The sequence below is a fragment of the Erpetoichthys calabaricus genome, chromosome 6 (assembly GCF_900747795.2).
Source record: "Erpetoichthys calabaricus chromosome 6, fErpCal1.3, whole genome shotgun sequence".
NCBI classification, from domain to species: domain Eukaryota; kingdom Metazoa; phylum Chordata; class Cladistia; order Polypteriformes; family Polypteridae; genus Erpetoichthys; species Erpetoichthys calabaricus.
The window spans coordinates 135,537,259-135,550,582 of record NC_041399.2 but is presented as its reverse complement, the minus strand read 5'-3'; the positions used below and the strand labels follow the sequence as shown (position 1 = coordinate 135,550,582).

Sequence of the window (13,324 nt, the reverse complement as noted above, 5' to 3'; positions counted from 1 at the left end):
ACATAGCTACTTCTTCAAACACTGACTGCTGTTCCTTGTATTCTCCAATGGGCTCATCTGCCTCCGAATGATGTTCATTGAAGCCCCTTGGACTAAGAAATGGCAATGATTTGTAATATATTTGAGTTTCTGGAGGTTCTTTTGATATTGAAGTCATGTGCCTCTAAATGTTTGGTGGTGACCTCTTTAATGTTAAGGGCATAGGTTATTCTGATTTGCATTGGGCAGGCTGACTTTAATTTGAGATGATAGCTAAAGTTTTCATGCAGCTGATCTAAAATTATTTTTCTTGACAGAGTAATAAACCTTTTATGGGTTTTGTTCAGAAAGGTAATTTGAACAATGACTTTTTCTTGTACTATAAAGTATACTGACATTTTGTTTCTTTTTTTAGTTGTACTGCCTCATTTGCACAAACTGGCTCTTAGTAATAATATGCAGACAGTGGAGAGTAAACGGCTCGACATTGCCACACAGCTTTTTGAGTCCTACAGTGCACTTGCCTGCTGCTGTATCCTTTTATCACTATTGCTCTATAATCTATTGTTCAGACCAGAAGTTGTCATTGATGATGAGCGTCTTTTTGCTTAATATTTTTCACACTATGCTCTGGAATTAGTTATTTTTCTGAGAAATAAACAAAGGAAAATTAAACATTCATTATTTAGTAAGACCTGTTAAATTAGTTTCCTGATTAGGTAATAGTTAAAAAAGGTAAAGGTTATATGTATACTCTGAAAAAACATGATAAGAGAGGTTAGAGGCACAACATTTCAAAGGTACAGTATATAGCAAACAGGTTATTTATAAAAAAGCTGTGGAACAAAGTACAAAGCTTTGGAGGTGAAAGGATTGAAAGACAGGTAAGTGTGAAAAACAGCCATTAGAAAAAATGAAGGGAGAGTTTAAAAAAACTTGGTCTGTGCTTTACTCCTGGAAATTTCTGATATTAGTTGTTTCATATTAAACTGCAGTTAGAAATACAGTTTGAGACTTTAGTAGATTTTCATGTAACATTCAAAAATAGATTAAAAGCCATTGTTTTAAAAGTATATTAATTTAAGAAATCTTTTATGTTATTGATGGAATATCTGTAAACTTGATTATTAATTGCTTTACATTGTATCACTTATACAGATTATACTTTAGTATGTTGATTTATAGTCCAGCAACTTAGTTTATTTTAATTAAATCTTAAATTACATCTTTAATTTTGCAATTAGTATTGTTTACATTAATGACACAGAAGGCTCAGTGTCATCTGCTGCTACTGTATTGTAGCTCCTCAAAATGTGTTTATTTCAAGTGTCTTTTCTTGTAATTGCCAGATAACTATAAAATAAATTTAATCAGAATGTGTCTGTCTGTATTCTGGAAGCTCATACATTTAAGTTGAGCCACTGTTTACATTTCTGTATTATGTCCCATTATGAATAACATGGATGCAGATATTTAAAACCAGTAATAATAGTAATACACATAATTAATTAAAAGATACATTATGTATTCACTGATATTCTTTGATTTTCATTTGCTTCCTTATTAACTATCAGTATTAAGTTTTATATGACCTTCTGGAGCTTGAAAAGGAAGGCTATATCTCTATGTTGTGCAATTTTGACAGAAAGAAATGGCACATTCATTGTGGTTAATAGGCATTTCTTTATCGCTAAAAGGTTACTGAATTACAAAATACTAACTGAGGGACTAATAAATAGAATTAGAGGATTAATAGAGAACTGGGCAGTGTAGGTACAGCCTACAGAATGCCTACAAGAAAATCTTGAACCTTATGACATACTACAAAATGGGTAATAGCTTGAATTTTCATTTTGCTCTACAATAATTGCATAAAACATATGGCATATCAGAAGCACAATGCCGTTTTCATACAAAATGCCAACACATCTAGACTATAGCATGTATAAAAATACAAACAATTTGTATTTAAAAATCTTTTAAATGAGCAAATTAAAAGTGAGTTTAGGACTGGGCTGTCCTTATAAGCCATTTTTTTGTACTGAGTAGGGCTCCATTCAGTCTTTAAATATTGTGTTTGTAAAATATTCAAGGAATATTCATAAAAGTGTAAAGATTATAAAGCAAATAATGATACTTAATAGTTTGAGGATGAGGGCTTTACTTGGATACCTAGCTTCACTTTTGCTTTGTTAATTCAACTCAGTTATATTTTTTGACTAAGTCTTGATTTCAGCATTAAGTATATGTTTTACTTAAAAACAAAGGATTTAAAAAATTAAATTGAGCAGTCTGTTAAAAATGTTCAAAAATAAAGAGTAAGAAAAGTTGATTGCTTAAGAATTCATACTTCCTTCAAGCAATACTTGTTGGAAGCCTCTTTTCTTGTAGTAATAGTCATGATTCACTTTTATAAATATCTGACTTTGCACAGCGAAATGGTGTGGTTTTCGCATTTTTCCCCCCAAGCTGACTAAAGATCATCTTTCAACTTCAGTTGCAATGTCTGTCTAAAGATTTTTTTTTCTTAATATAACTACAAGGTTTTTTGTGCCACAATATTTGCTTGATGTCCTTTTCCAGCTGAATTTGAATTTTTCTTCCTTATTCTTGGTAGACTGTATGTAATATGTCTTTCTGTGTTTGGGACCATGAATCTTTCACTTGATCCTCATGTACCTCACTGTCTTGGCCACCGAGATGCCTTACAATGAGGACAAACTCAGCATTGCTATATTTTTTTTTCTTTTAGTCAATTTCTGCATATGGGACCACAGAACTACCTCCCACATGCAAGTTTGTAGAAAAATCTATTGTACTTTTAAAATGTTACATTTTCATGCAAAAATCCAAATAATATTAAAACTGGTACTTCATTTTCTAAAACAAAATGTTTTATATTTACAAATTAAATTGTTTGCAAGAACTGATGCATGTAATGAAGTAGAAAAATAATTGGTAAAATCATTGCTAAAATTAGGCGTTTTTATACAGAAGTCAGTGAAGCACATGTTTAATTACGTTGATTTAATAGGATGTTAAAATTATTAGGTCCCACTTTAACCAATCAAGAAGATAATAACTAAGATAAAATCAAGTGGCACACTCCTGGGTAGAGAGAAAAATCCGATTGGCAAATGGTAGTTATTTAAGATATGGAAGACAAAAGTTTTGAGGTTAAGGTAGTTGTATTTACTAATTATGATGCTAGAGAATGTCTAAGTGTTGCATGTTGATTACAGTAAGAATTTTAGTGTACTTTGTACACATGACAATAATGATCCAATACTCCTATAACCCATAAACATATACATAAACATACTGTGGTACCATGTTGAGAGGCCTCAGTGTTCATTAGTAAGGAGAAGGTAATAAGACAAAAGTCAAGGCTTTCACAATTAATCAGTTTCCAAATTGAGAAAATTTAACAGCATGGCATCTTAATCTAGATTTGGATATCCTACAAAATTGTCATAGATCAGCAAGAACACATATGTAGTATGCCCAGAATCCATATCCAAAAGTCCCCAAACTTGTTTTTGCAGATGATGTGCATACTCATACCTTAGCTGAGATTATTATTAGTCCTACTGCATGAAAATGATCATAAACATTCTGTAAAAAAAAATTATCAAAGAATGGATAAACAAGAAGGTTTTGTGTTAGTGTGTGTGTGTGTGGGTGTGTGTATTTTGGATGGGTAATTCAAAGTCCACATTTTGCCTTATCAAAAATATGTGTCAGTGCCAAAAATTGACAAACCTTATAAAATGCATGGTTATTTGCATGGTTTTGAAAAAACAGCATTCAGCTAACTTGTAGTTTAAGCCAGTGAACATACTGTACATCTCAGATATTTTATTTTAAAATAAGAGTATGAGTGAAGGCGGCACGGTGACACAGTGGTAGCGCTGCTGCCTCGCAGTAAGGAGACCCGGGTTCGCTTCCCGGGTCCTCCTTGCATGGAGTTTGCATGTTCTCCCCATGTCTGAATGGGTTTCCTCCGGGTGCTCCGGTTTCCTCCCACAGTCCAAAGACATGCAGATTAGATGCATTGGCAATCCTGAATTGGCCCTAGTGTGTGCATGGTGTGTATGTGTATGTATGTGTGTGTGTGTGTGTGCCCTGCGGTGGGCTGGCGCCCTGCCCGGGATTGGTTCCTGCCTTGCGCCCTGTGTTGGCTGGGATTGGCTCCAGCAGACCCCCGTGACCCTGTGTTCGGATTCAGTGGGTTGGCAAATGGATGGATGGATAAAGTATGAGTGACTAATGCAAAGAATTTTTTATTAACTCTTAATTTTATATAAGTGAATGCTCAATATGTTGTAATGTACCACTTGTAGCTTGACATATTAAGAATTTCAATCTTCTCCACCAAATATACTATACTGTTTCAGTATGGTAGCTTATTCCCACATTTAACAAGCTATATTTTAACACCCTGATCACAACATTAACTTCACTGTAACTCAATTGGCATCCACTATTTTCAATATGGAATAGTTGTGCTTCACAGACTCAGAGTGAGATAAGTTTAGTGTTGCTAAATATCCTCTTTCTGTCACTTTAGAATTAGCAGTGAGTTTTGGGTAGTATAAGAAGTTTCTAAGCATTGTTACTGATATTAACCCTTAATTGCTATTAACCAGTTATTTCAGAAGAACTGATGATAAACCATTTTTTGCCAGGATTAAGATGTTTAAGAAATGACATGGAACATCTTTCACCCGAACATGAGGTATGTTAATGAGAACCTGCTAGTAAATCTTTTTTATTTTTAATTGTTTATGAAGTGAGTATCTCATTTTTAAAATGTAAACAGAAAAGCATGAAATAATTTAATATACCAGGGGTGTACCAGTTGTTGACTCATAAGTACAGCTGTGCCCTGGTGCCCTTTCTCCATGTAGTTTTTTCTCTCCCTAAAAGTCTTGTTTGTTAGGTTAACTTTTGTTTCTGTGTTTTCACTAAATGAATGACTATGAGTATGTGCAGGAGCGTCCTCTGTGATGGACTGATCCGAGATAAGTCTCCAGCCCTGTATTGCATTATGCACATTTGAGAATAAATGGACCGTACTACGAACAGTAAATAAATATATAGGGCAGATTTCTTCTTTGAATTTATATTTTGTGTAATCAGTTGTTACTGTCTTTCTTATGCACAATTCTTTCACTCAGTGTATTAGTAGTTTTAAGGCTTAATTAATAGTTTGATTTCACTGCTATTTTATTTTTCTAACAAACTGAGTTTCTTCAGTTACTGTGATTGGATCATCCAAGAGTTTGCATCTGTCTCTTTTTGAAATCAGCTGTGCTTCTGTATTAGCATTCACACTAGAAATTAAACTTAATACTATCTCAAGGAGATCTGTGACGTCTAGTCAGTTAAATATATTAATAAAGTGATGCTAATTGTCTTTGTCCTTTTTAAACATTTATGCACATATGGCTAATAAAGATGATGTCTAATACAAATCATGATTGTGCTTACATGAACCTTTGTTACTCAGAAAGTGATGCAGATACAGTGGGGCAAAAAAGTATTTTTAAATAAATTCTTCAAAAATCAGACAATGTGATTTTCTGGATTTTTTTTTCTCATTTTGTCTCTCATAGTTGAGGCATACCTATGATGAAAATTACAGGCCTCTCTCATCTTTTTAAGTGGGAGAACTTGCAAAATTGGTGGCTGACTAAATACTTTTTTGCCCCACTGTAGAGTGAATGTGATTTAATACAAAAGATAATAAAATAAAATATTTTAATTTTAATTGATGTGATCAGTAATACAACATCCCCAAAAAATGGGGTTGGCAAAACTACGAAAAGATTTTCAATGGCACTCTGATTGAATTGAAATATAGTAAAAAATTAATTTGAATTACTGCACACACGTTCGTACCCTCACCCACGTTTTGCGTATGCGACTCACATGTAAATGGAAACCATGTGTTCAGTGCAGGCCGTGGTACGTTAAGACTGTTGTTAATATTAAGTAATATACTGCCCTAAAATGACTCATAAAAGACAAAAACTTGATGTTTGCTCTTTACAAGACTCTTGGACGAATGAATATGAATTTGTACAACAAAAGGATTGTACTGTGTGTATGTTATGCTGTGAAAGTGTCGTACGTCAAGTGTACAAAGACATTATCAAACTAAACATCAGTCCATGTTTAAAAACTCTGAGAAAAGTGTGGCTATAAAAGGGGCTATTTCTGGCTTTAAGAAACAAACTACTTATTTTAGGCAAATAATTGGAACCAAAATTAATGCCACCGAATGTAGTTATAAAATTGCACATTGTGCAGCTTTGAAACCCTTCACAGATGGAGAATTCATCAAAGAAACATTTTTGAGAAGTGCAGAAATCTTATTCAGTGATTTACCAAATAAACAATTCGAGAAATACCAACTTCTGTGGGATCAATTGAGCGACAAATAACTGATATGGCTGGAAATGTAACAACAGAACAGAAAATCGGATTACAACAAGTTGCTGTATTTAGTGTCATTGTTGATGAAAGCACTGACGTAAATGACGTGACGCGCCTAGCAATAGTTGCACGATATTATGACAACAATCGTATTTATGAAGAATTATGTTGCTTCATTCCTCTTGCTGATACAACTAAGGGACATAACATTATCACTGTATTTTTAAATTACTTTGAAAATTAACATAAATAAAATGTTGTGTTACTACTGATGCCGCCCATGCAATGGCCACAAGGAAAAGGGATTGAAACTGTTTGAAAATCATTTTGGACATTGAGTACTGTTTCCAATGCATTATACACCAGGAAAGTTTAGTTGCAAAAATCTCATCACAGTGCTTGAATTCTGTAATGGACACTGTCGTTAAAATAGTTAATTTTATAGTTTCTCGTTCTTCATCGACACACAGGCAATTTAAGTCCCTTTTGCAAGAAATGAAGAGTGCATATATGGACCTCTCACTATACAGCAGTGTCCGTTGGCATAGTCGAGGTAATGTCTTGAACAGGTTTGTATCATGTCTGGAAGAAATCAAGATATTTCAATAACAACAGTATTTCCCCAGAATTGAATGATGAGGACTGGTAATGCAAGTTGTTTCTATAACTCATCACATGAATGATTTAAACTTGTGTTTGCAAGGAAAGGGTCAAAAAGTTCTAGAACGTTTTGAATGCTGGAAAGGATTTGCATCAAAATTATATATATTTTGGCACGGTATTACTTCTAACACCTACAAGTACTTTCCAAATGTAAAGGTCCATGCAAATCAATTTACCGTTAACAAAGATGAACTTCAAAAGTACGTTGAAGCGCTCAAAGAAGAATTTTCCAAACGATATGAAGACTTCCAAACTCATGCACCCATATTTTTTTTCCTCATCAAACCTGACTTAATTGATCTCAAGACAACCCCATTTGACTTATCTGTTTTTGAATGGATGGACGTTGATAGTTTTGAAATAGAACTCATTGAATTAATATCATCATAATTATGGAAAACAAAATTTGTGGAATTATGGAAAACTCTTAAAGGAAACTGTCTGTAAAAGTCATCTGTCATTCTCAATTGTTAGATATCTTTACCAGAAATATTTAATTTTTTGAAGAAAATCGCATGTGCTCTGCTTTCAGTGTTCAGTTCATGTTACCTATGTGAGCAGATGTTCTCACATGAAAAATATTTTGAGTGCACAAAGAAGTTGTCTAACACCTGAACATTCAGAAGCCTGTGTGAAGCTAAAAGTGACCAATTACATGCCTGATATTAAGCAATTGAGCAAAGAGATAAAGGGACAAGGTTGGTTCGCATTAATTAATTAACAGCTCTGCTTAATAATAAAGAATGATATATTAGAATTCTTGATAATTTTTTCGTATTCAAACTATGTATTTTTTTTTTTTTTTAAAAACTTGTAATTTATAATTTGTAATACAATTTTTAATAAATGTGTTGAAAATTAAAATTTGACAAAACATTCTTTTCACATATGATCCTATGTATTTTAAAATATTGACTGACCAGTAATATAAGATCCGGTTATAATGGGCTTCAAAAGTATATACTTTTGAAGCCCATTATAATCGGACCTGTTTTGATACTATAATAATAATAATAATAAATTTTATTTATATATACGTATAACAAAATTTGTAAAATTATGTCGGCACACGGAATAACGTTGTAACATAGGTTCGGTATGACACCACTGAAAGGTTGCCGATTCCTGCCCTAAAACATTTCAGTATAGTATAACATTCTCAAAACCACTTTGCACAGCAAAAATGCTATTTATGTAAATATAATATTATATGTCAGGATTAACATTACAATCCCTGAAGCCCATGAAAAAGTCATCATCCCATGCCACCTTAAATTCCTTTGCACCTTTCCATTAGCGTCTTTTGTTTTGCAAATGTGGTGATCAGTACAAGCAGCAAGCAGCCTGCTATCCCATCCCCCCACTGCCTCAGCTCAAGTTGGACAAAAGTTCTCCCAGTTTTTCTTCAAATTTAATTTAATCAAATAAAATACAATGAATGACTTAAAATGGTGAAAAGGTAAGCAGTAAACTACAAGTCAAGTCAATTCAAGATGGGGAGTATGCACTGGTACATTGCGTTGCTGCACCCATTACGTGACAAAACAACTTGGGATCCCGGTTGGCAACCCCCCAGGCAGACATGCGGTCCAGTCCCACCCTCCGGAAATGACCCTCTATCTGCCGCAGCCAGGTGTTACGTGGGCGACCCCTTGGCCTGGTCCAGCCTTGTGGAAATGCGTCACATGCCCGTAGTGCCGTAACTGACGTTCCCTCACAATGCAGGTAATGTGCCTCATTCGTGACTCCATGAGCAACTGCTCATTCGACACATAGTCAAACAGTACCCAAGGATTTTCTTGAGAGAGACACAGTACCAAAGGAGTCCAGTCTGCCTCCACTCTGCACAGCACTCTCAGTACCAGTGTACAGGCCGGCCATGATATCCAGCAAACCTCGAGGGGATCCTTTGAACCCCCAGGATGTCCCACAGGACAGCTCAATCAACTGAGTCGAATGCTTCCGAAAATCGACAAAGGCTGCAAAGAAACTCCATTAGAACCCTCAGTGCCAGGATGCGGTCGATGGTAGACTTCTTAGGCGTAAAACCAGACTGTTCCGGTTGCTGGTAGGTGAGCAAGTGATCACGGATCCTAATGAGGACGACCCTAGCAAAGACATTACTCGCCACCAAGAGCAGTGTTATCCCCCTGTAGTTGCTGCAATCCAGGCGATCACCCTTCCCTTTCCAGATAGGGACAACAAGTTCCGTTTTCCAATCAGTTGGGATGGTCTCCCAAATGGAAGCAAAGATTGCTTGCAATGCCAGGAGGACAGCCTTACCACCAGCCTGGAGAAGTTCACCCCGGATACCACAGATCCCTGCAGCCTTTCTTCCCCTCAGCTGGTTCACCACCTGTGCAGTCTCTGTGAGATTGGGTGGTTCACAGCTAATTGGAGGATCAGCCTCAAGAATCATAGACCCAGAGATGTCCAACATCCTAGCCGGAGGATTAGCTTTGAACAACTGCTCAAAGTAGGCAGCCCAGCGGGTCACAACTGCAACCACATGTACATAAGTATTCACGGCCTTTGCCATGAAGCTCAAAATTGATCTCAGGTGCATCCTGTTTCCCTTGATCATCCTTGAGATGTTTCTGCAGCTTAATTGGAGTCCACCTGTGGTAAATTCAGTTGATTGGACATGATTTGGAAAGGCACACACTTGTCTATATAAGGTCCCACAGTTGACAGTTCATGTCAGAGCACAAACCAAACATGAAGTCAAAGGAATTGTCTGTAGACCTCCGAGACAGGATTGTCTCGAGGCACAAATCTGGGGAAGGTTACAGAAAAATTTCTGCTGCTCTGAAGGTCCCAATGAGCACAGTGGCCTTCATCATCCGTAAGTGGAAGAAGTTCGAAACCACCAGGACTCTTCGCCATCTAAACTGAGCAATCAGGGGAGAAGGGCCTTAGTCAGGGAGGTGACCAAGAACCCGATGGTCACTCTGTCAGAGCTCCAGAGGTCCTCTGTGGAGAGAGGAGAATCTTCCAGAAGGACAACCATCTCTGCAGCAATCCACCAATCAGGCCTGTATGGTAGAGTGGCCAGACGGAAGCCACTTCTTAATAAAAGGCACATGGCAGCCCACCTGGAGTTTGCCAAAAGGCACCTGAGGGACTCTCAGACCATGAGAAAGAAAATTCTCTGGTCTGATGAGACAAAGATTGAACTCTTTGGTGTGAATGCCAGGTGTCACGTTTGGAGGAAACCAGGCACCGCTCATCACCAGGCCAATACCATCCCTACAGTGAAGCATGGTGGTGGCAGCATCATGCTGTGGGGATTTTTTTCAGCGGCAGGGACTGGGAGACTAGTCAGGATAAAGGGAAAGATGACTGCAGCAATGTACAGAGACATCCTGGATGAAAACCTGCTCCAGAGCGCTCTTGACCTCAGACTGGGGCGACGGTTCATCTTTCAGCAGGACAACAACCCTAAGCACACAGCCAAGAAATCAAAGGAGTGGCTTCAGGACAACTCTGTGAATGTCCTTGAGTGGCCTAGCCAGAGCCCAGACTTGAATCCGATTGAACATCTCTGGAGAGATCTTAAAATGTCTGTGCACCAATGCTTCCCATCCAACCTGATGGAGCTTGAGAGGTGCTGCAAAGAGGAATGGGCGAAACTGGCCTAAGATAGGTGTGCCAAGCTTGTGGCATCATATTCAAAAAGACTTGAGGCTGTAATTGCTGCCAAAGGTGCATCGACAAAGTATTGAGCAAAGGCTGTGAATACTTATGTACATGTGCTTTCTCAATTTTTTTATTTTTAATAAATTTGCAAAAACCTCAAGTAAACTTTTTTCATGTTGTCATTATGGGGTGTTGTGTGTAGAATTCTGAGGAAGAAAATGAATTTAATCCATTTTGGAATAAGGCTGTAACATAACAAAATGTGGAAAAAGTGATGCGCTGTAAATACTTTCCGGATGCACTGTATATTTTATTTAAGTACTATTAATTTAAATCAAATCTCCAAAGAATCTGAATTTCTTTTCATGACGTTTGTCAGGCTATTAAGACTTTAATTCACTTTTTGTTTGTTCTAAATCTATTAATTTCAGAAGTTATAATATGACAGACTTAAGTTTCATTAATACAGAACTTAGATTTAAAAAAGTAATTGATCTCGTATATCACAGAAGTCCTGCTAAAACAGCAAAAGAGATATCTGGTAATGAAAAAGGAGACCCACTATGTTATATAACCTCGTATTTATTTATTTATTTATTTATTTATTTATTTTTAAACCATAGACTTTTAGCAGAAATGCAGACAGGCGTTTAGCAAAATTATTTTAGAATAACATTAATGAAATCTTGCCAAATTCTAAAGATCTGCACTGTTCCATGCAAGGGAATTTTTATTTTTTTATAAAATATAAAATATAATTTTTCCATTGAGTTATATAGGCCACATTCAGATTCTTGGATTGTTTTTATCTGAAATAATTTTAAAGACTTCCATAAGAGGATTTGCAATAATTGTACATGCTATACTATGTGATAGATAAAAAAATATTTTCGCAGAAGAGTTTTAATTTTGGCCCATCCCAAAGTGTAAACCCAAGTGAGTCTGTTACTCTGTCATTATTCACAATTAGGATTCCGTGATATATTTTAGATATTTTGGACAGGTGTGTCCCGTTTATGACTTTAAAACTGCATTAAACCATGTTTTGCACAAATTGAAGAGTAAATATGAGTCATCATCTTCCTTTCCTTGTCTGAAATAATGATAGAGAGGTCTCTTTACAATCCTTGCTCAAGGTGGTCTAGCAGTGGAGCACTTTGGCAATGTTTGATAAAGTCTAGAAATGCTGACAATATTCTTTTTCCTTCTAGTTCAAATTTTCAAGCATGAGTGTGAATTAGAGAAGTTACCAAATTTTTTTATGATTGGCAATGATGCATCTGTGTTAGTGATGAGCAGAATCGTATGATTGACATGTAGTGACATTTTTGTACCATTTCTTCACTTATAATTCCCTTTATTTCTGAATTTTGCCAAAGACAAATGGCAAGTACAGTAGTTTGATAGCAACCGCAATAATTGGTGATAATACATAACCTTGTCTGATTCCACGTTCTAATCTGGAAAAAAAAATCAAAAGATTAATACATAAATTAATTAATTAATTTTTTACCTGCTTTAGGGCTTGAGTAAAGTAATTTAAGAATTTTGAAGTCTGGAATTACAATCAGCATTAGAACTGTGTGTTTATGTGCAGTGGATATAAAGTCTACACACCTCTGCCAAAATGGCAGGTTTTGTGTGATAAAGAAAATGAAATCAAGATAAATCTTTTAAGAATTTAGGTGGTGGAATAGGTTCTGACAGGATTTCTCTTGGTTTAATTTTTCATTACACAAAATCTGCAAGTTTGGCAAACAGTTTTGTATTCTTTTTAAGACATTAAGTAGTAGCTAACCCAATTTCAGATCTGAAAGATTTTGCTCCAGTATCCTTCTCCATAGTTTGCTTTGACTATTTTAACTTCTATTTTGACAAGCCTATCCCCAACACAACATAATGCTGCCATCATAAAGCTGTTTAGTAATTGACAAAAGGTGCTCTTTTGCCATCACAGTGTTAAAAAGTATTGGCAGATTAATTTTCATTTTTCTCTTATTAAACCACAGATATTCTTTCCATATTCTTTCATAAACCCTGTAAGGTTATTGGCAAATTCAAGATGGCATTACATATACATTCCCCTCCCCAAAATAATTGTTCCCTTCTCCCAATTCTGACAGACTAGGATTATTTGAGAAATCAAGAAAAGGCTATATGTTGCATTAATGCTTTTCAAAGGTCTGTTTAGCTTTTGCATTAAAAAAAATGATTATGGTCTACCAGAATGTTCAGTGTTTTTTTTTATTAACCACACAAAAAAAGTCCATTTTAAATGCACTGCAACATTCAGTTATAACACAGCAATTTGCCGTGAACAGTCATGGGAAGAGATGTACCTAATGTATAGCATAAATGATGAATTAGCAACTTACTGACTTTAATTTAAAAATGAAGCATGCTTTGTCCCTTTGCAAAGATCTATGTCCATGTATTTCAGAAATAAGTAGAAATATTTATATTTATACAGTATATCGATACTTGCTATCAGTCACTATCGAAGGCCTTGAATAAGCATAGTGCAAAATATAAGAGTTAAAATGAACTGTTTGAGGTTTAAACACTTAAATTGACTGTTTTTTGTACTTAGTTTAGTACAGAT

The 13,324-nt window shown here is 35.6% G+C and overlaps 1 protein-coding gene across 6 annotated transcripts in view; it reads left to right on the top strand.

The window, feature by feature from the left end:
* relch (RAB11 binding and LisH domain, coiled-coil and HEAT repeat containing) overlaps positions 1 to 13,324 on the top strand; it is a 240,500-nt gene that overhangs the window by 211,826 nt on the left and 15,350 nt on the right. For all 6 annotated transcript variants that reach the window (XM_051929028.1, XM_051929027.1, XM_051929026.1 and 3 more), the window contains 2 exons: positions 395 to 511; positions 4,629 to 4,717. In XM_051929028.1, coding sequence (XP_051784988.1) covers positions 395 to 511; positions 4,629 to 4,717 — 206 coding nt within the window. The remainder of the gene's footprint in view (positions 1 to 394; positions 512 to 4,628; positions 4,718 to 13,324) is intronic.